Source organism: Mchenga conophoros, linkage group LG11 (genome assembly GCF_057382185.1).
Source record: "Mchenga conophoros isolate Kocher_MC1m ecotype Shallow Benthic linkage group LG11, M_conophoros_male_GT1.1, whole genome shotgun sequence".
NCBI classification, from domain to species: Eukaryota; Metazoa; Chordata; class Actinopteri; order Cichliformes; family Cichlidae; genus Mchenga; species Mchenga conophoros.
Window position 1 is genome coordinate 6,000,395 of NC_140536.1, and position 23,012 is coordinate 6,023,406.

The window sequence follows — 23,012 nt, forward strand, 5'->3', positions numbered from 1 at the left end:
AACTATTGCTCAAGACCACTGCAAAGTAACAACAAACTCTGGGCATTTGTAACCAAAATACAAAGAAATCAGGGGTGAATCAAGACTTTTGCACAGTACTGGAGTTGTTAATTTTCCCGTAATTTCTCTAAACGTATATATTTAGGTCCAGGGTAAACCTGCATTTTTTTTCTAATGGCCATCAAGGGTGATCCCTGTTATCCCTAAATCCTCCTCCTCCTATATGTTATAACTTTGTTTAATCTCTTCAACATGTTGACCAATTTCTTTTCTTTTCTTTTTTTTATTTTTTTTTATTTTTGTGTAATCTTCCTGACAGACACCAGTATTCAAATAAAAGTGGGAGCAAGACTACAGAACTATAACAGATTCTTGCAGTCATAGCATAGCGATTGCTGTTTATGAACTCCTAATTAAAACACATGAGAACAAAGAAGCTACATAATGTGAAATGTAAAGCTGTATGTTACATTCACACATACATATATATTTACTCACCCTAAGGAAAGTTGTTTAAAATACTAAGATAGTTGCCATTTTTTTTCCCCAAAATCTGACACCGTCAGGATGAAGCATGAAGATTTGTTGTGTAACTGCAGAAAATGTTTCAGTGTTCGGTGTAAAATAAATAATAACAGAAATAATCCTGTTACCTTCATTACAAGTTAACTGGATTATAAAGTGAAAACAGTTACTGATTATAATCCCTAACAGAAAGATATCCAAAGTCAACTCAACAAGCTATGGGATTTGAGTTTTAAACCACACTCATTAAAGACTCCGCACACCCACACAGGTGTTGTCACTTAAAGCTGCACAGGCGTGGGCCAGGTTAGTGGAATTTATGTGATCGATCACACACACACACACACACACACACACACACACACACACAGAGAGAGCTATATTAATGAAATATACAAAGGCTGTTTTTCTTTTTAACAAAACTGGAAGCGTGAGAGATCAGTGGAAAGTTCAACTGTTACCTGTAAAACTGGTAATACTTGAACCTCTGGAGACAATACATAGGCTAAAAATAACATAGCATGTGGTTAGGGTACCTGTTCTGATCACTGTAAATTTGGTTATATTTAACATTGTTAGTATGTATATGTGCTTCGTTCTAGGGGTGGGCGATATAAACGATATACGATAGAAACGATATAAATTTGGCCAACGATAGAGATCGCTCTATCGTGATAGCGCCTGTTTTGGTCGAAAGCATCGCAGCGGCTACAACCATTATCATCTGCAAATTATGCCGGGGGACAGTAATAGCAAAGAGATGAAGCACGTTTGAAATATGGGGAAAGCCAAAAACTGCGCTTCCTCCACTTCCGTAACATTGATTGATTAATGTTGAATTCGCTCCAGCTGCTCTATTCCCATGTTGTTGCAGTATATTAATAACTAACCTTGTATGGTGGATGAATAATCTTAGTTGTTCTCCTGACTGAAGTCTGGCCCGTGTATAGCATCCTGCTATGCGATTGCATTTGTTCATACAGAATCCCTCACGTTAACTTTTATCGAGTGGGGAAAAAAGTTGGCGTTCAGCCTCCAGCTTCACTGTGCTAATGTTATGCTAACATAGCTGTGTCGCTAGCAATCACGTAGCACAACATTATATACCAGGTAGTCCAATTTCAGTAACCCTGCAAACACCACTGCTGTTTAGTTTTCTGTCTTCATTTATGTTGGAAGTGGCAGCAGAGCTGTACGTTTTAATTAGTTTCAGAAATCTCAGTCAGAACATGGTGTGTCATGTTTAGGTGGAAACTAGCGACCTAACTTCCTGTTAACTTCTAACTCCGTTATATTTAATAAATTCTGTTTTCATGGAAGCTCCTCACTACGGCAGCCGTAATGCTCTTGACAATCCATCAAGCAGTGCGGCTTACCAAAGTTGTACTAAAACATTTTTAACAGATTTCTGCACGCCCAAATCGGTTCGTGGTCAGTAAGCACAACCAGAATTCATACATAAGGCACACTCGCGATTTTTGAGAAAATTAAAGGATTTTAAGTGTGCCTTATAGTGTGTAAAATACATTATACAGAAGAAAAGAATATATCGCGGTATATATCGTTACCGCACGTGCTTCAAATTATATCGCGATATGGATTTTAGGCTATATTGCCCAGCCCTACTTCATTCTTACATCCCTTTGTTCTATCAAATCATTCAAATAGTGTGACAGCATTGGTAGGACTGTGTGTGTGTGTGTGTGTGTGCACACAGTACATACAGCAGTAGAGTAGACAGTAAAAAATATCTTAATAAGGTAAAAACCCATCTGAAATCATAGTGAAGTTTAACCTTCAGCTGGGACTTCCAAGAGCAAACTGATATGGCTGATATCACAGTCACCACATCCAACTTCCACAATCCAACTTATTATTTATTTTTTATGACATATGGTTCAGATACCCATAAACTGTATAAAAGGTGGACATAGCTTCTGGGTCTGTGGAAATATCCTATACTGTAATTCTTTTTAATGGGCACTAGAGGTCGATACCTGTGTGCCTCTCATTGCTGTAGAAATGCGGTTGTTAAGTCTGACGTCACTAGCCGTGTCTGGGCCTAAACTCCGCTGCAGGTCCATATATCAAACAATCACTATGGCATTACTGGGAGTTGAAAAGCTGTCTAAAGTCTTCCATCTTTAATAAAATGATCAGCGTTCTGCTCTACCAGGTGTAACAATTGAGTTTAACATCCAGGCATCCATGAAAACGGAATTTATGACATTTAACATTAGAAGTTAGCAGGAAGTTAGCTCGCTAGCTTCTATCTAAATACAACATAGCATGTCCTGACTGCGGGGTTTTGGAAACAAATTAAAACGTACAGCTCTGTTATCACTTCCAACATAAATGAAGACAGAAAACTAAACAGCAGTGACGTTTGTAGGGTTACTGAAGTTTGGCTAGCTGGTATATAATGATGTGCTACGTGATCGCTAGCGACACAGCTATGTTAGCATAACATAAACAAGCTAACCTTTTTCCACTCGATAAAAGTTAACGTGAGTGTTCTCGGTGGTCAGGAACAAATGTAATCGCATGGCAGGATGCTGTAAAAGGACCAAACTTCAGCCAGGAGAACAACTGAGATAATCCATCCACAATACGAGGTTAGTCATTCATATACTGCTGCATGGGCTGGGCTGTAGTTACATCCTAAGGTTTTAAAAACTGAGCTTAAATAAATGATTAGCGGTAATAAAAGCTGAGGGAGGTCAACAGTGATCACTGACTGTTTTAGGAGCTTTTTGAGATTAAATAGAAGAAAATACAAGACATTAAATATGTTAACAACACAAAAGCCATATTAAACGCAGACTACTTTAGGCCCGGAAGTAGGATTGGTCACGTCATCGCTTAACAACGGATAGGAACGCAGCGCTCACCCCTAGCATTGGTCAACAGGTTTTTTTTTTTTTTATAACTTTATGGGCCTAGTCACTAATTTTGGGTAATATTGAATAAAACATTAAGTCCACTTTGTAAATTTTAGTCATTCTAAGTGGCAGAAAGGAGGATTATCACAGTCAATAATTTCCTCTAACTGAACTGCGCATTTTAATTGAACCCTGTTGTAGATGATATTTCAGGGCTTCTGACCATCAGTGCTACATACTCTTTAATAAAAATTTGAATATGTGTGGCGCTCAGAGCATGAATCATATTGAATTTTAGTACTCTCACTCTCATTGTTACTCTCACATGTGCTCCAACACTGCCACCAGGCTAACATTTGTACATAATAAATAAGAAAATCTAATTTGGACGTTGAGTCAGTCTCCATACACTTCCATGTTAAAACGCCTGACAGCACTGGAAACAATACTTAGTCTTTGATAACTCATCTGCCTAGATGATAAATACAGTTAGAGGTGTGGCTGCTGTGACTGACAGGTGTTTGGGACACGGGTAGGCGGAGCTAGGCCTCTTCTTCGCCTGTGGTTGTGCGTATCGGAGCAATTTTAATGGATTATTTGATTAATATTATGGGTTATTTTGTGTGTGAGAGACATGTTCGTGCTTCACTTTTACTTTAACTTTCATCAGTCTGTTACTCAGCACTAATTAGCTGACATGAGAACCTGTGCTCCTCACTTTACAAATGCAGCTTGCTAATACCAGATAGCTTAGCACTCCACCCTTTCCTGTAGTCGGGTCACTTGAGGATGCGATGTCACGTGGCTGTGTCCATCTTTTATTTGGTTTAGATGAAATGTGTCAGGACATTATTCAGTTTCCTTCAGCTTTATTCATAAAGCGTGAAATCACAGCAGTAACCTCAACGTGCTTCATAAAATAAACTCTTCAACCTTTCCCAACTCTTTTACAGGAAGTGATAGTGTTACAAGTTGACTGCAAAATAAATTTTCAAAAATGTCAGTTTTAAAAACTACCGATTTATTTATTTATTTTGAGGACCACCACAGAGAGCTCAGAAATTAGATTCAGTAAAAAACAAACAAACAAAAAACGCTGATCCGTGTTAAAGTTCCCTACAGGGGGAGTGGGGCAGATGTGGGTGTGACAGCTGACAGTGCTGCTCTGTGACGTGGAACACCGGGTGCAGCACGCTTACAACACCACACGCTCTTCTCTTTTCTTACTGTTCACAATAGATGATCACGGTTCCCGGCCCGAGCCTGGAACACTGCCGCTTCATACACAGATTTGGGTGAGTGTTGTGCTGGCCCGAACGACACACACACACAACACACACACACAAGTACGGAAGGAGTAGCAGTCAGCATGTCAGGGCTTTCTTTAACACACATGCTCCTCCCTTTCTGGGTACAGCAGTCTCAGCTGTTTCTGTCTGTACTCTGGGTCTGTCTCTCCTTACAGGTCATACATGAGCTGATCTGCAGCAGACCCACAGTACAGATTCCACCACGTATGATTAGTTGATTTTACTGCAGGGAGGTCCGTGTTCAGACTAAGGAGGGGTAGCTTTGACACACCTTGTGTAAACCTGTTCAATGAACATTGTGACTTTATCTGTCATTTCTTTACCTGTTTTGGGCCAAGATGTCATTTCACACACTACATTAGTCATGTAAAGACATTTTGAATTTGTTGTACAGCACAGCAGGAACTCTAGGAGTCTGTGAATAGGATGAGACAGGGAGCCCAAGAAAACAAGAACAGACTTTGTTATTGTATCCAGACTTGACTTAAGAAAGAAAAATAGCAAAGTACTTCTACTGCGAGTCCCTAAAGAAAAATTGTCATCATGTACAATGGCATACATGATGTTAATGGGAAATTTTATTTCATCTATATTACTAGATAGGTTTTTTTCTATAATATTACAAGAGAATGTGGGTGTGTATAGCTGTCTGCGTCTATAAGCTAACTTTGTGACAGACTGGCGACCTGTCCAAGGTGTACCCTGCCTCTCGCCCTATGACAGCTGTGATAGGCTCCAGCTCCCAGAATTGTAGAAATACAGATACTTCTGATGATTAGGCCTAGCACAAGCTCAGCTTGCCCTGTCGGCCTTGCAGTACACTGAAATTGAAGATGATAGTGACAAACAGGCCTTTCTAGCAGATAGCAGTGTTTCCTTTTATTGGCAATACCAATAATTACTGTTGGTTGTTCAAAGCAAAGCTTGTTCTACAGCAGTCTGTGCTGTATTTCACACTTGGGACTCAAGGAAATAAGGACGTTTCTGTTATGCAGGTTTCCTGGGAGGAGGGACGATGCTGCAGGAGTCGTCAGTAGACAGCAGTGGCTCCAGGTTCGCTCCTCTGGTGGTGCTGGAGCTGGCCTCAGACACCAAGGAGGAGGCCATTGCTTGGTTGCTGAGCAGGATAAGAGACCGGCAACAGAATGGAGGTGTGGAAGATCGTCTGCGCCCCTCGAATCATCTTCCCTTGTTTGACGTGGTATTATTCATCCTGTAATTTCTTCCAGGTGCTGAGCTGCTGGTGGAGCAGTTGGGACCTGGAATCGGGGTGGAAGAGAAGGAAAACCCCAACATGTTTTTGGTGGGGGCCTCCATGCAGAGGTTGCTCTGTGGTGCAGAAGATCTGGGGCTCTTTAAGGAGTGTACTGACGGGTCCATGAGAGCCTTCACTTTTGCCAGCAAACACAACTTCAAAGATTTTAAAGGCAAGTCTACTGTTTAGTTTGTGAAAATGTATGCTTCAGACTAGCATCTTATTGTTATTGTTAACTTGCAGCCTTGCAGTTTAACACAGCCAGGCTTTCTTTGTGTTAGCTGGTTTTCAGAAACCTTAAACAGTAACAGAGGTAACTCGTATCACTACCATATTTGTCAGCCTCCTTGTTAAGTCAGCTCTGTGCAGAATTGCATAAATAAGGAGAATTTAATGCATCATTTGATTCTTCTTCAACACAAATCAATCTGATCACTGCCCCTGAGTCTCATCACCGCTCACATACTCTGTCTGAAATAAGTGGCGTCACTGTAACAGCCTGTGAAAACATGCCTTTGTGGTGAATGGCACTGTGTTTCTGTTCCATCTCTTCAGGGGATGGAGACGGCTTCCTCAGTATGGCTGAGTGTCAGTATGTTATCAAGCATGAGCTGGACACGCTGCGAGCCAAAGAGGAGACTAATGTTCCAGGATACAGTCATGCCAAGCTCTACCCTGGGAAATCTATCAGTGAGTCTGTGTTCATGTCTCAATCTGTTTCAAATGAGCTTTGCAGTGATCAGTTTGCTGATGTTGTGTATTTCACTCACAGGAAGACAAAAGAAAATGGTCTCATCTAGTTCCTTCTTGCATGCATACATATTCTTTGTTGCTTATGCAGCTGAAGGTGGGCAGGGTGCATGCTGGACAGATTGCCGGTACTTCATAGCACTGCTGAATTTAACAGCTGAAATTCCAGGAAACTGTACTAAATTAGGATGTGCAGACATCCCAGAATAAAACTGGGAAACTGATCAACCTCAGAAGTAAAACCACACACAGGTGATGTGAGTAAAACATGGCAGTGTATTATCATACAGGGTTTTGAAGCTGTGGCCAATTTTATGCTTGTCCTCTTCCCCTAAACTGTTTTTCATTCTGTCGCTTACAGATAAACATTTTGATAATTGATCAGTCATTTCATTTGCATAGGAATACAGGTCCAGCTTCTCATCTTAGAGACTTGACTGTTTTCATTTTGATGCACAAAGAGAACACATTGTGTAAATCGTGGTTTAGTCGGGGCTAAATGATTTATCACTCCTCAACCTTAGTTAAGTATACACTCGGCATTTAATCATAAAACTATCAGAAAGACATTTGTTAGAACCTGTTTATAACAACATTAGCCACAGCAGAGTATGTTTTTATTAGCTGATACACAGATTAGATAATTTCACTCCTATTTTTTTTCCTCAGTTTCAGCTTGTGACAAGATTTGACTGTTTGAGCCTCTCCTGCGGTTCATCCACACTTGCTTGCGGTTTGATTTAGAGATTCCTGTAGTAGTAACGGTAGCAGATTGTAGACTGAACACAGACTGTGTCCTCCTTCCACCCCGCTATCTCTGCAACCCCCTCCCTTCGTCTGTCTTCAGTATGGAAACAATAAATATGCAAATGCAGTAAAATAGTCCCAAAGTGAGATAAGGAACCAATGAACTTGCAGTGAAGATAGGGTGCCTCTATTCAACGCCTGTGTTTGACAAATCGTGTTAAAATAGAATGTAATTATTTTTTGACAAATGATGCACTCAAAAAATGGCAGATGAAATGATAGCGCTTTCATGTGCTCGTATTTAGCTGCTGCATATTGGACAATAGTAATTATTGCTATAGTCATTATTGTATTGTGTGGAATGGGCCGGCTCCCAGCTATTGTTAGCCTGCCCTTGTTTTACAAAATGAAATGCATGTTTATTTAGTTGGGAAAGTGAGTTCAGAAAAACTCAAGAGAAGGATGGAAATGCAGCCAGAAGGTTTTCATGTGGAATATCTTCCAAATAATTCACAAGTTTGAGTAAAAACTTCCTGTTTTATCATCACTGTACATGACTAGAGTGGGGGGTGAGACAGAAAGTAACATGCTCTTTTTTGTTGTTTTCTTTACTTGCATCTTAGTTCGCAGACTGCTCTCCAAAGGGATCTTAATCCAGATGTTTCCTCTGCATGAAAACGAAGAACTCAAGAGGCTTTCTTTTTCCTGGTATAAAAAAGTGAAGGTGTCGCTTCAGCCTCTGGGTAAGTGCATCTTGTGCCATTATTTTTCATGGTCACTCTTGAATACATTGTGTGATTAAAACGAACAGTCCACGTTATGGAGTATGCACACTTGCAAAAGAGGTCTCTGTACATCTGCATTTCTAATATGTCCCCAGACTGTAATTGGAGCGATGCACTGTCAGTGCTCCTGATCACTACTGACTCTTTCATCTCTATCCCCAGACGACATCAGACACTACTATGGTGAGGGCCAGGCTCTCTACTTTGGCTTCCTGGAGTACTTCACCTTTGCGCTGGTGCCTATGGCCCTCATTGGGGTGCCTTACTATCTGTTTGACTGGGAGGACTATGACAAATATGTAGTCTTTGCTGTCTTCAACTTGATCTGGTGCACTGTTATCTTGGAGGTAAGAAGACATGAAACAGTATGCAGTATGATATCTGTTACGTTCCCCTGGGGGTCTAGGCGTTAAGGGGGAAGCAACAAAAGTGACCGGGTCAGAAAAAGGAGTCAAGGAGGCGAAACAGTTAAATAAAACAGTTTTATTGAAGTAATTCAACTAAAAGAGACGGACAAGCCGCTATCACCATAAAAGTAACACAAACAAAACTCAGGCATTGGTCAGTAATGCAAAATGTCAAAAGGAAAGCGCAGCTCACTAGCTGGACACCACACTACACAGCTCACTAGCTGGACACCACACTACACAGCTCACTAGCTGGACACCACACTACACAGCTCACTAGCTGGACAACACACTACACAGCTCACTAGCTGGAAACTACTGCAAACACTCAGCTCACTAGCTGTACCCACACAAAATGGCACTCTGGCCCAGAGCTCACCCTGCTCTGGGCTTAAATACCCTTAATTGCTGATGGGAGTCAGCTGTACAGGAGGGAAAGGTGGCACCTCAGGCAGGAGGTAGTGGGACACGCCCACACAGGCACCCTCAGGAGAGAGAGAGGCCCTGCTAGGGCCGTAACACCCCCTCCCATAAATGCAAACCCATGGTTTGTCAAATTACCATAACCAAAAATGAGTCCATAACCGTTTCATGACGAATTTTGCAGGGCCGTAACAATATCGTTCTACCTATTGATCTATTAATCTGTGATGGCTGCAGAATATAGTTTGGTGTGTGGAGGCACAATGCTCACCATCCTAAAAATATGATACACATAGAAATTGGGCAGTGATGTGTAAATATGCTCCAAAGCCTGCAGGTGGATGCTGGGGTGGTGGAGGGGTTAAAACGGGAGCGGTAGAAGTGAATCTTCAGCTCTTTGATGTAAAGGGATTGAATCTTTTCAAGCACTTCAGAAGTTTAACTGTGATGTGTGGTTTAACTTTTCATTCTTTTATACACTAAACAAGAGAGAAAATTCACCCTTTAATTGTAAAGGAAAATATTACCCTCTGCTGCTTGCAATGTAGTCTTAACTCCAAAAGTGTTTATTAAAATCGTAACAGAATTTTAAAATGCTTCAGCTGACTTGCTGAACCTTTGTGCCCACCAGTTATGGAAGCGACGCAGTGCCTCACTAGCCTACTACTGGGGCACACTGTGCAGAAAAAAGGCCTTTGAAGAACCTCGGCCTGGATTTCACGGCGTGCTTGGTCACAACCCTGTGACGGGACGTGCAGAGCCTATCTACCCCACCTCCAAGAGGCACCTGCGTGTCTACCTTGTGTCTCTGCCCTTCGTCCTGCTTTGCCTCTACCTGTCCCTCTACATCATGATGATCTACTTCCAGATGGAGGGGTGGGCTCTGTCCATCTATGATGAGAACCCCACATTCTGGACACACATTCTGCTATTCATCCCTAGTATCATCTATGCTGTGGTCATAGAGGCGATGAACCTCATCTACAGATATGCTGCCGAATTCCTCACTGAATGGGGTAAGTCCACTTTTTCATTATTGTGCATTCACACCAAACCATGTTTCTTGCATTAATACAAGCTCTGGCTAGAGGGCTTGATTGCTGATGATATTACAAGAGAATCCAGAGCTGATGAGTTTTCACAATGCAGCGTGAAGCTAGGGTTTTCCTGTAATTCAAATGTTTTAATTCAACAGTCCCTTGATTTGCCTTTAAGTGTGCACCATTTTGTCTCATTGGGTAGACTTAAGGCCAAATAATTTTTTATTATACGCTCAAGACCCTACAATAATCGTGTGTGTGTGTGTGTGTGTGTGTGTGTGTGATCTCCATCTTAGGTATTATCATGCAGATGAATGAAAAAACAGTTATGTGTTTAAGAGCACAGCTCATGAGATCACGGTGAAAACTATCCGCACTGTTCATATTGCTGAAATTAGAACGATTTCATTTGAGTGTAATAAAAACTTTATTAAGGAAATATATGTTTTTAAAGTTGATGAATGTAAATGAATTGACCAGAACAAAAGCAAACAGCACCTTCAAACTATGAAACCAATTCAAAACATCAAAATTAAAAATGGACTGCTGTTCAGACTTCCCATGCTTTGATGTCCATCTGAGGTCTGATTACTTTCAGGACGGGGTCCAAAGTTAACATCATTATCCATCTGTTCTCTTTGTTCTTCAGCCATTTCACTTTGAACCCCACAGTGCAGGCTGCGAAATTCTTGACACAGAAGCCACAGCATGTTCAAGACACCAAAAGCTAAAGTGTTGTAAGACGTTTTGTTGCCGGTCATCCAGGTCCAGGTCATCTCTGAGGTCACTGAGCCAATTTAGAATTAGATAGCTTGGTAACCGACACTTTTGTTCCTCCTCCGCGCAGCAACTGTCACCATATTGAGCACAAAAATAAGATGTGCTCCCCCCCCCAGCGTTCAACCTCAGCGCAATTGGCAGTAAAATGCATGTTGCATTAGTAAATCAGTTTGTGTACCTGATTTAATTAAATAAATGAAAAGCTAATGATGGATGATCGATAAAAGTACAGACTTTAATTGTGTATTTCAAATCGTTTAGCGAAGAAACTGCATTAAATCTTTTGGAATGGAGATCAAAAGGTTTAGAGTTTTATCCATTGTATCATTCAATCACTGTTCACAGGAACTTTTTATTTGTGACAGCAACACAATACAGTACAGCTCTCAGTAAATGGAAGTGAAGCCATCAATAGGATAAACCAACCAAACACATATTGTAAGATAAAACCCTCCACTGTTAGAGAGAACCTCAGCAATCATGTGATCCCCTGTGAGCACAAACTTAGATCGTTGGGATAATGTTGTAGTATGAGGTCTGATGGGCCCTGATTCAATTCAACATTCTCACAGATTTGGAGATAAATAATAACACAAACACACCATGAAAGTAACTTAGATGCTTCTTAAGGCAAATAAAAGGAATGTTTTTAAAGGGCTGACCCCAGGAAAAGTCAGGCTTTGGTCAGGTCCTGGAGTTCCAGATTTTTGGCAGTCATTGACTGGTTTTCATCCAGTGAGCTTCTGCTGTGAACATTGCGATGAGTTATTGCTGACATGTTTTCCGTGTGTTTAGAAAATCACAGGCTAGAGTCTTCATATCAAAATCACCTGGTGCTCAAAGTCTTGGTGGTGAGTGAAATGAGTTATCCACAGTTTTCTGCCAACTGTACCCTTTATTGATGAGAGTGCAGCCTTTCTTATCACCACCTCACTTCTCATAACTGCCCTAACTCTTTTTTTCTTTAGTTCAACTTCTTCAACTGTTTCGCGTCGCTCTTCTACATTGCCTTTGTCATGCAGGACATGGAGCTTCTCAGACAGGTAGGTCTGCCTCCTTCGTTCCTTCTTTGATTCTACTTCCCATCGTTCTGCTCCTCTAGTTTTTACAGTTCCTTTCTTTTGTTTCTCTCACCTCCCTCTACCCTGGTTTCTGTTGATATTTCTTTGTGTCTGCGCTCTTTCCAGAGTTTGGCGACCTTGTTGATCACCAGTCAGATCTTGAATCAGTTCATGGAGGCCTTCCTGCCCTACTGGCTGCAGAGGAGACGCAACAAAAAGATGATTCGCAAAATCCAGAAGAGAAGACTGTACGAGGAGAAAGAGCTTCCGCTGGTAGAGCAGGTCCGGCTCGAGGCCGACATGAGCACATACTTGGTCAGTACATGTGATCTTTAATCAGAAATCAAATGACGTCTTCTGCGACGTTCTTTAATTTGTGTCTGTCTGTGCTCTCATTCCTGCTCAGGGAACATTTGATGACTACCTGGAGCTCTTCCTGCTGTTTGGTTATGTCAGTCTGTTCTCCTGTGTCTTTCCTCTGGCTGCTGTCCTTGTGGTGTTAAACAACATCACCGAGGTTTACTCTGATGCCTTCAAGATGTGTCGAGTGTTCAAACGACCCTTTGCCGACCCAGCTGCAAACATTGGAGTCTGGCAGGTATTTTCATTTAGTTTTGAATGCAGTTGCTGATGTTTATGAGAAAAGAATGATTTTTGGTAGTTTTTTATTTAACAAATATTGCTGTACAACTATAAAGTACCAAAGGACACAGATATCCTCCACATCCTTACTGCTATATTGGACGTCCTTCAGAAATGATATTGGGGTACTCTGAACATTAAAGCTTTCTGTGGACAGGTCATTGTATTTTTTTAACATGCTGTCCTAATCTAAACAGAGCTCCTCCATTAAAAATGACATATGACTGACTCTGTGCTGTGCCCAGCATCCAGGTATGGTTTCCATTCGTGGAAACGAATAACTGTCGCTGTCTTTCTACCTCTGTGTGCAGCTCGCCTTTGAAGCCATGAGTGTGATAGCTGTTGTGACCAACTGTGCACTGATTGGCATGTCTCCACAAGTCAGATCCTACTTCCCCGAGTCAGAGACACAGCTCATACTGTGTACAGTGGCTGCTGAGGTAATTTACGTACACACACACACACGCGCGCACACACACGCACACACACACACACACACGTAATGTGTGACCTCAGACTGGTAAACAAAGGTCAGATTTATGTAGTATTTTGGAGTAACTTTGTGATGTTATGAAACAAAACTTGACTAGTCTTGTATAAGAAATTTCAAAAGTGACACAACTGAAACTTGGTTTGGCAGAAAGTAAATGGTATATTTATAATAGCAGAAATAACACAGCAGCAGAAATGACTCCATTGATGATGGCACAAGCATCTCACAGAGCCATGCCGCTGTGTATGTTTTGCCAGGAGTGGAACAAACACGTCTAAATGGAATGCTAGGAAGCAATTTGTTATACCTCCTTTGTGATATAATATAGTATATAATACGAGTATAATACGCCTGTTTTGAAAAAACTGTATTCTCCATTCTGATAGGTTATAATTATATGTAGTTAGTTAGATATAGTGATAACTGTGCAGTCATTCTTTTTGCATGGTTATAGAGGCAATTTTGCCATTCACTTTCATTTAAGGATCAGTGAATTTACCAAGGAAGACAACACAAAAATTGGACTTGTAGCATTATTCCTGTATTTTTTATTTTCTATAGATCTCATAATCATTTTTGGATACATTAGTGTTTAATAGCGTTCTTGTTAACACCGCGCTGTTCTGTAGTTGTGCCAGATGCAGATTTTTGTTCACTAGATGGAGCCACAGCCCAAAGCAAGGGCTGAGGGTGACGGGCAGAGTGGAGAGTGTGTGTGTGTCCGCACATAAATGAAATTTGCACTGTGCGTATTCAGCCTATAATTGTTTGAGCTTGTGTGTGTGTGTGTGTGTGTGTGTGTGTGTGTGTTAATTTGAGCATTCACGCTGCAGATTCCTCTTCTCCTGATTCTACCTTTATTAACATAACGTCAGCCCGCTCCCCTTTTCTATGTGCCCTGTTCAAACAGTGCAGCCTAACACACCTCCTGCCTCCGGAGGGGGGGGGCTCAAAATAACAGCACAAACAGGTGAGGATGTAGTGAATGGGAGGTGCTGCAGTATGGAGATTTTTTTTTAAGGACATTCATAAAGAAAACAGTTGTACGTTTGTGCTGCTTTAACAACCTCCTGAGGGACGATTGTTTTAACTGTCTGGTTGCTGCCTGAGACTGTAAATGCTCTTTAAAGTACTGTAGCTCACTGTACAACATCTCTCTGCTGATGCCAAGGCAGAAACTGGGTCACATCGATCGTCTGCATGTTGAACGTGTGGTCGGCACACACAGCTGAAAACTCTGCAGTTCACAGAGAAGTTGTTCTTTGTGGGTGATATTTCTCCTGCAGCAGCTGCCAGGATAAGCCTGGGTTTGTTTAAACCTTTCTTTTTGCTGGGAGTTCTCTATTAGTGTGAGATGGATTGAATCGTTTTAGCCTTGCTTTGTCTCATGGGCTGCAGAATCTGCCTCCTAGATGTGTCTTTTGTCCAAAGAGTCACCATTTGGAAAAGATGATCGGTCAGAGTTTATGCATCTGCTACGGTCTGCTGTTGAAATTGAAAGTGGGAGAAATGGGATGGTATGTGTCTCTTCCACAGTGTATGGTGATAAATAGGAAATCCAAATAGAATCAAGTGAATTGAATCATCAAACCCCTCTGGAGCCCTTTGTGAGGGAGCTGTGGTGTTAACAGATTCCGCTTTGAGAACCATGGGTCTGATGACAACATGCTACATTATACATGATCTGATGACACAGCTCACTGATTTTTTTTGTTGTTAACTTTACTTACTGAGGGGGTGTAACAGCTCTGTGTTTGGATTAATTTCCAAGTGCAGATGTTACTGATGACAATAGGTCGTTTCGCAGGTAACTGCTCATGCACCATCAATGGCATGCAGAGACTTTTACAGATGGGTGAGACGAGTGGGTGAACCAACTGCATTCCAGTTCCTCATCATCTCTGACAACAGTGTAGCAGTACACATACACAAACGGCCAAAAAAAGACTGAGCATCTTAAAAAGCTGAATATTGTGAAGTTTGTCAAAGAGGTCAACTTTCATGCTCATTGAAGGTAAAGTAAATGGGTCAATGGTCTGTACTGGTCTGGGGTGCTGTATCACCTACAGTGACAGACGTCATGAGGAAATATGAAAAATACAGACCCTGCAATATTAGAGAACGAACCCAAATGATTGCCTAATCCCCTGCAAACTAGCACTTGTCAACAGAGGGGAGGAAAAACTCCCTTTTAACAGGAAGAAGCCCCCATCAGAGCCATGCTCAGGGAGGCTGAACATGCCATTTGCCCTTTCCACAGTTCAGGGATGAGGGTAAAAGAGGAGGATAGAAAGAATGCTAGAGAAGGGTTTCGTGGGAAATCCCACCTTTCAAGTATTCAGAGAAATATCTCTCAAGTGCCACCTGCTGTGCCTCTGGCTGAATTGCAGACAATTTAATTGAAATTAATAGCAAGTGGAATGACTGTCCTACATCGACTCCTGCTACTCTCCTCTCAGTTCCAGCCTTTGTCAGCATGACATAAACGCTCCCAGAAAAAATGAGAGATTTAACAGCTGATAGTCAAGCTAGCTTCCAAAGACAATTACCAAGTGCAGCCAGAGGGGGGCAGTAAATTTCAGGATAGATGTAATCGGGCAATATGAGATCTGTTTTGGTCCGAAATGCTGGTCTGAGCTGTAAGGACAGAGATTGTTTTCACTTTAGTATCATTTTAATTGATGTCTGTTTTTATATTTGCTTGTATAAGACACGCTATTTTCTTGTTGGGAAGCCAAAATCAGAAGATTTTCACCATCGCTGTCTTTAGTTAAACACTTGTCTTTCACAAGTCATTAGCCAGTGAGCATACCATGGTTAATCCTCCCTTTCTGACTGTAATGGGGGCCATAATCTACTAAATGAATATCACGTTGCATGCGGTGTGACTTGAAACTAGCAACAGAAGCCATGAACTCATCAGGCCTGCAAGGATCATTTTACCATAAACTTCCAAACAGCTGATCTTCTGTTTGCCAACAGAGGAGTCACACAGGTTTAGTAGAATGCAGGTTTAAGACACCTCCACACTGGCTTCTTTGACTTTTAAGAGCTGAATGTTACATCCATCTATTCAGTCTATACACTGAGGTTAAGACATGAACCATGTAGTGCTGATCCAGTTGAGTTAAAGAATGTAATGATAATCGAATGAACGGATGTCCTTTAGTAGGACTGAAGATATTTTAAGCTTTTAATCAACCAGGTGTGTTTTTCCGCAATTTGTTTGTTATTACTTATTACTCTCAACTTCTCTGATATTCCCTCCAGCTTCAATTTGTAACACAGTGGCAGCTTTTTTTCATCACTTTTAATAATAACAATAATAATAATAATAATGTATACTTTATTGATCCCCGTGGGGAAATTCCTCTGTGCATTTAACCCACTCCCTCAGTGAAGCAGAGTGAATATGACCTTTGTTTGTTTGGTGTGTGTGTGTGTGTGCGTGTGCGTGTGTGTGTGTGTGTGCATGTGTGTGTGTGTGTGTGTGTGTGTGTGTGTGCATTACATGAGCCCTTACTCTAGACTTTTTCTGATTAAAGACTCCAGGGACTCCAGTAAATCACACTCACAGCATGTTGATCCATCCTAACCTCCTCCAAACTGTCTTTTGGGCTGAGTAGAAGTGAACATGACTTTTTATAGCAGAGGGCTGCGCTTTGGGCCTGGGGGTCATGTTCACTGCTTGATTTGCACTCTGCCTCACTCACCTGAATCATGAGAGGAGGTGTGATGCTGCTTTTGCAAACACAGAGGGAAACCAGGTTAGCTCACAGCTTGGTGTTTGGCTTACACTCTCGCTTTGCAGTGGTTGTATATGAGCAATCCATCCTGCCGCGACACACTGCATCAGTCAGGTGTGTCATGCATTTCCTTGCTTTTCTCTTTAGTGCACACTGCAGACCTGTGATGGAAGGCTTGGATCAAAGTAGAGATAAAATGAGTGAATGTGGAAGCAAAAGGAGGAGAAACGGGAAGGAAGGGACTGAGAGCAGAACTGCCAGGGCTGATGAGAGAGACAAGGAAAACGATTGACTGAGGAAAAGAAACCTGTGTGTGTGTGTGAGAGAGAGCGAGCGAGATCCAAGCACGTTCTTGCCTGCTACCACCACATTTCCTAGAATTGAGCAAACAGGCTATTAAAGAGATGGCACAACAAGAACAGTGAGAGCCAGCTTGTGTAATGTTAAGTGTGTGAAAGAAGAGCTGCACATGAATACACATACATGTGGTTTATTGACTCAGCAGCCAGTATATTGCTTTTAGAGAAACCCTTTCTAATTAAAGCTGCTAACAGGTCTGTCAGTGCATACATTGTTAAATACAGCTAACTCCAGGCGGAGCAGAGCCTCTAACCCACTATCTTAGTGCGGACAGACAGGAGATCACAGATGTTTTTTTTTCCTTCGAAGCATTTCTCATTGCTCTTCTTAAGTCGGTCGTCATCTCTTTAATAAGAGAAGGCTGATTCAGAGAGCTGAGGGTTCAAATCAAAACCCTCAGCTCCTCTTATCTCTGTTATGGGGGTGGGTTGGGAACAGGCGCGAGGGCTTCGCCGCGCCGCTTTCCAGCATCAGTGCTATGATACCTGGGTAATTGCTGTGTAGGGTTTACACACATCAGTGAGCAGTAACTAGGCAACTGGCCAGCCTGCCGCTGAAAGAGACAGAGACTTTCTTTCAGAGTCACGGGTCTGTCTGTTATAATCGACTCATTTCGGAGGAGGAGCTGAGGAAACAGAGCAGGGACTATGAAGTGTGTCTGCTTACAAGGGACCTGAAAGGACGGGAGACAAGATCACAGCCTAATGGCATGGAACAAGAAAGGGTTCACAATTATTGGTTATTTGAGCTGGTGTGCAGCACACAGGTGTTTTCAATTTGACAAAACTTTTAACACAAAATATCTCGGCATGATGGAAAACGAATTAGTTATCATGGTTTGTGTGTAGCCTGTATTGTGTATTTACACGACTTCTAAGACTGACTCGAACCATAAATGCAGTATTTGAATTGAGAATATTAGTGCGTAGGACACAGATATGTCCTAAGGCCCTAAGTGATGTTTACAGCTTGAGACAGTCTATAGTGCAAACAACAATACATTAAGTTAAAGCTGGAAGAAGCAATAGTAGTCAGTATGTGTTATCAGAGGTTTACATCCACTCATGCCCACTCATCATGGGTATGAATGTCACAGTAATTTTGGGCTTCTTGGAGCTGATTGTACTACATACATGATGATTGCACATGCCCATAATGAGTGTATGTAACCTGCTGGCCATAATTGTTTATAAAAGCATCCGTAGGGGTTATTATGCATTTAATTTAATTTGTAAAGCTTATATTCACTCTAAATACACAAACTTTTATGAAGTCCAGCAATCGCTCTCCTTTAAAATTTGGTTTGATGGTTATTTTTAGAGGCAAATATCTGTCTTAAAGGCTGTTAGATGCTCTGGGACCATCATAAATGGGACCGAGTTGAGCGACGAGACTGAACGAACAGTTACATTATAGCCTATAGAGCAGAGTGGAACAGCAGTGTCATGGTAATATAAAAATGCTTTTCTGTGCTGCCAAAGTCTACCAGTTCAAAGTAAAGTACGTTATTATAATACAGACCATACTAACTGCTCACAAAGCTGATTACGGGTCAGTACAGTACAGTACATTATTAACTTTGTAATCTAAATGAAGCCAAAGACCTGACATTAACATAGCTCTGTGTGGTGATTAAGGTGCCTGCATGGGACAGTTTTTTGTGTGTGTCTGTCAAATTGTCTTTTTCAGCAGCCCACCACACAGTAATCTCATTACACTGTTTTTAAAGACAATAAGATGATCTTATCTGCTGGCAACCACAGAGCAGCAGCAGGCCAGGATCCACCCATAAACTAGTCTAGCCTCCCACTCTGTATTTGAGCTTTGTTTACACTGGAGGAGCTTTGAACTTGGTGCGCAAAGCAACTTAATCTTCTAAACCTATATTATGTAATTAAATGACCCCACTCTACAGCTATTTGTATTGCAATGCATTGTTTTGTTTTGTTTGTGATAGCACTGAATGCAACGTCGTGTTATTATTTCCTTGGACTTTACGTTATCACGGTTAGCTAATAGAATTTCTTTGAGCAATTAGAGAAGGATGCCTCCTGCTTCCCTAATCATTATCTAGAACCAGTATTTTTATAATTCCACTGGTGTGTTTGTCCCTGAGTGGCACCTTCATTAGTATGCATAGATATTTGACCCATCATCAGGATGACTCAAGTTTATCACGACTCTCACTGTGTAATTCCCTCAGTAGTCTGGAGACCGCATCACAGCTAAGAGGAGACTTAGATTTGGCCTTAAAGTTATTGGCTGACAAGAAAGTCATGACTCAAAATGAATACTAATGAGTGTATCTGCTAGATGTGCAAGCTACTGCATGCAAATATGTTGATCATGACATAACTTAATCGTCTAATGTAGACCTCATGTTGTGTTAACAGCTCATTGTGCTGCCACCTGGTCAATAAAATCGGTGTATGCAGCTTTACTTTACGCTGAGTCAGACCTCACGAATCAAGTCGCACTGCATCGTAAAGACTGACATGCCTCGCTGTCCTCACATCATACAGCAAACACACTCTCCCAAAAGTTGCGATCTCTCCCTCTCATGTCGGTGCCGCTGCTTCCCTGCGCCGCTGTTGGCTGTCCCCAGCATTCGCATGTCTGCTCATCATCACTCCCTAATTTGATATACAATATTTTTGGTGAGTGATGAGCTCCACAGCATAAAAACCAGACTTTTGTATTCAAACTACATGCTGGTGCATTCCTGTTTCCTGACTAAGTTGATTAAAAAAATATTTAAATACATTTATTATTCTTGTTGCGTATATCAAGAAGCAAAAGCAGGGTTTCTCCTGCAGACAAAAAAAATTGCGACACAATTTTTTGTTTGTTTGTTTGTTCCACATGTTCTCATTCATTTTTCTCCTCAACATTCTACACACAATACCCAATAATGACAAAGTGAAATAAAATGCTGAAATGTATTAAAAATCACAACATAACATGCAGATAAATATTCACAGCTTTTGCTTCACTGCTTTGAAGCATGTAGGATGAATTGTTCAGAAGACTTTAAGGCAACATGAAGAAGACTGTAGTGAAAACACAGTATGGCAGCTAGCTGTTAGAAAGATGCGTTCTGCTCAGATCACGTATGAAAAGGCAGTTTTTCTGTTTGTGTCTCATCAGTAAGATTGACGGTGGAATGAAATGTAGTCAGTTCCATGCTAACAGCAAAATGTACTAAATGATTTGAGCATTAGCGCGGTGGCTAAGGTAACATTAGCAATAAATCTGGGCAGTATGGCCAAGAATTCACAATTCCTATTTGTTTTTTCCTCATTACATAAACGCAACAAAAGAATGAATTCCAAAGTAGTCAAAGAGGGAAGTGGCTTTGCATGATTCATAGTTCAAAACAATTCTTGCTTTTCTTTTGTTAGGTGGCCACTCGGCTATTTTTGCTCCTCTTCCTTTAAGGCCACCCACCCTTCTAGTGAGCTTCCTTCCTGCAGCAAATTCGAAAAGCAGGTGGGTGGGGTTTCTGTCCTTTACAGCAGCGGTCCTCAACCCCCGGGCCTCGGACCGGTACCGGTCCGTGAGTCGTTTGGTACCGGGCCGCGAGAGTTGAGGCTCAGGTGTGAAATGTCTGGTTTTCAGGGTTTTTATCGGTTTTCAGCGTTATTTTGTTATCGTTTTTATCGTTAACTCGGTTTTCCTGGGTCTTTTCACGTGTGTTATGAATAAATCTTCTTTTTTTGGTACCGGTACTAGTTTTATTTTGTTGTATTTATCCGCGACACCTTAAAGGCCGGTCCGTGAAAATATTGTTGGGCATAAACCGGTCCGTGGCGCAAAAAAGGTTGGGGACCGCTGCTTTACAGGACAGCCTCTCGCCCAGGCCTGCTGTGAGTTATTAGTCAAGAAATGGCTATTAGGTCTGCTTTAATTAAAACTGTACACCCTTCCAGAATAAGTAGGATAGCAAACCAACAGTAAAATCCACTTGTTATCTTTTCATTTAATACAAAGAATACACCAGGAGGCTATAGAAAAATCTTAGCACCACAAGATTTTTTTTGACTTGGCGTGGTATTCTTGGAATCCATTTCTTTTATTCTCTTAGTAAGTTCAAGTTGTGTCACTGAATAGCATGTCAAAGAAAATACCAGAGTCAGTGACATTCACTAACACCTTTGTTAGATACACCTCTTCAAATTCTTGTTAACACAAATATCTAATCAGCTAATCATACGACAGAAAGGTATGCAGACATGTAGACTTTCCACTGGTCAAAGTGGTCAAACTAAGCATGGTTGTGGGCGTCAGATGGGCTACTCTGAATGTTTCAGAAACTGTTGATCTGAGCGGCAGCTCTCACAACCATCTCTGTGGTTTACAGAGTATGGTCAGAAAAAGAGAAAATATCCAATCAGCAGCAGTTCTCCAGCTGAAAATGATTTGTTCTTGTCAGAGTCAGAGGAGAATGGCTAGACTGCTTCAAGTTGGCAAAGGTACCCATGATTTAACAACCAAGGTGTAACTAACAAAGTGACCTGTAAGTTTGTACTCCATGTTCTCTGTGTATTTTTGCCTGAGCGCCTCAAACAAAGCAAACTTTATAGTAAACCCAGACAGCTCATATCAATCTGCTCATATCTTGATTTGATGCGAGATAATAACAGGTCTAATTAGTTTCTTTGTTTGGAGGAGTGTCCAGGTGTTCCTCTTTACGTAGGGCTACACAATATTAAGCTGTATATCAAATACTTGTTCTTCAAATAGGAAATGGCAAACCTGCAATATCCAGAGTTTGTCTTTATAGATTTTTTTTTATAATTTTAGAACATTTCTCAGCTGTAGTAACATTTCTGTTTGCCCTACATTTATTTACTTGATGAAGCAGAACATCAGCCTTTGCTGGTGTAATTTAATCAGCGTAGCAATGATGATACAAATAGTTTTCATACTGAGCATTTGAAGTTCAGTCACATCCATTGTGTCAGACAAAGCAGAATTTATTGTCAGGCTCAAATGTTTCACAAGTTACCTTCTTCCAACCTTCACCGAGTGTCCTCTGTCTTTAGTCTAACCTTGTGCTGTTGAACACACACAAATATAAATTAGCCTTCAATAGCATTAGCAATTCGCTAAGAGCTGGACTGTTTATTCTGCACTTTCAATCAATGTAACAAACCACTGAGGTCAGGGATTTCTGAGCATGTTCTGGTTGTTAATTATTGGAGCTGCTGTGCTGACTGGAATGGCAAAATGTCTTAGTTTATGCAACTTCAAGCTCACAGTGTTCCAAGTGGCATCAATCAGAGCATAATCTGGGGTCATTTTATGTCCAACTAGGCAAGATAAATTATTTTACCATCCTCAGTGAAAGCTAGTGTTAGCGTGGGAATATATGTAATTCCATTGTCTTACTCAAATCACTTGGTTTGATAACCCTGAAAGCCATTCCTGTGGAGCAGTGCACCTTGTTATCTGCTCTTTTTTTTTGTTCCATCTACTGTAGCATAAGTCCATTACTGTGATGAGGAAAAGGGTGCTGAATCAAAGAAGCTGATGGCGGCTGGCCGTGCTCCAGATGGACTGGCGTGTGTGTGTGTGTGTGTGTTTCATCATCTTTATGGGAAAACGCATATTCTGCTGATTCAGAAGTGTGCAGTTTGCTGTATTTGATTACTCGAGGTCTGACAGAGAGAAACTGAGATCTGTGGACCCAGTTAAGACTTTTACAAGCACAAAGTGTTCTGGGTGTTGGGTCTGTATGTATCCTAATATGCAATGCACATGAAATATGTTTTTAATTTTTTTTCTGCTCAAAATGTTTGGGTAG

General features: G+C 41.3%; 1 protein-coding gene across 4 annotated transcripts in view; it reads left to right on the forward strand.

Annotated features, from left to right (window-relative positions):
- Positions 1 to 23,012, forward strand: part of ano10a (anoctamin 10a) — a 43,720-nt gene that overhangs the window by 2,158 nt on the left and 18,550 nt on the right. For 3 of the 4 annotated variants that reach the window (XM_085290587.1, XM_085290586.1, XM_085290589.1), the window contains exons 2-13: positions 4,647 to 4,702; positions 5,713 to 5,868; positions 5,947 to 6,144; positions 6,528 to 6,662; positions 8,093 to 8,212; positions 8,417 to 8,601; positions 9,716 to 10,100; positions 11,700 to 11,755; positions 11,873 to 11,947; positions 12,092 to 12,280; positions 12,372 to 12,563; positions 12,919 to 13,047. In XM_085290587.1, the coding sequence (XP_085146713.1) occupies positions 5,733 to 5,868; positions 5,947 to 6,144; positions 6,528 to 6,662; positions 8,093 to 8,212; positions 8,417 to 8,601; positions 9,716 to 10,100; positions 11,700 to 11,755; positions 11,873 to 11,947; positions 12,092 to 12,280; positions 12,372 to 12,563; positions 12,919 to 13,047 (1,800 nt within the window). In that variant the 5' untranslated portion in view covers positions 4,647 to 4,702; positions 5,713 to 5,732. The remainder of the gene's footprint in view (positions 1 to 4,646; positions 4,703 to 5,712; positions 5,869 to 5,946; positions 6,145 to 6,527; positions 6,663 to 8,092; positions 8,213 to 8,416; positions 8,602 to 9,715; positions 10,101 to 11,699; positions 11,756 to 11,872; positions 11,948 to 12,091; positions 12,281 to 12,371; positions 12,564 to 12,918; positions 13,048 to 23,012) is intronic. The other variant, XM_085290588.1, reaches the window with a different exon arrangement.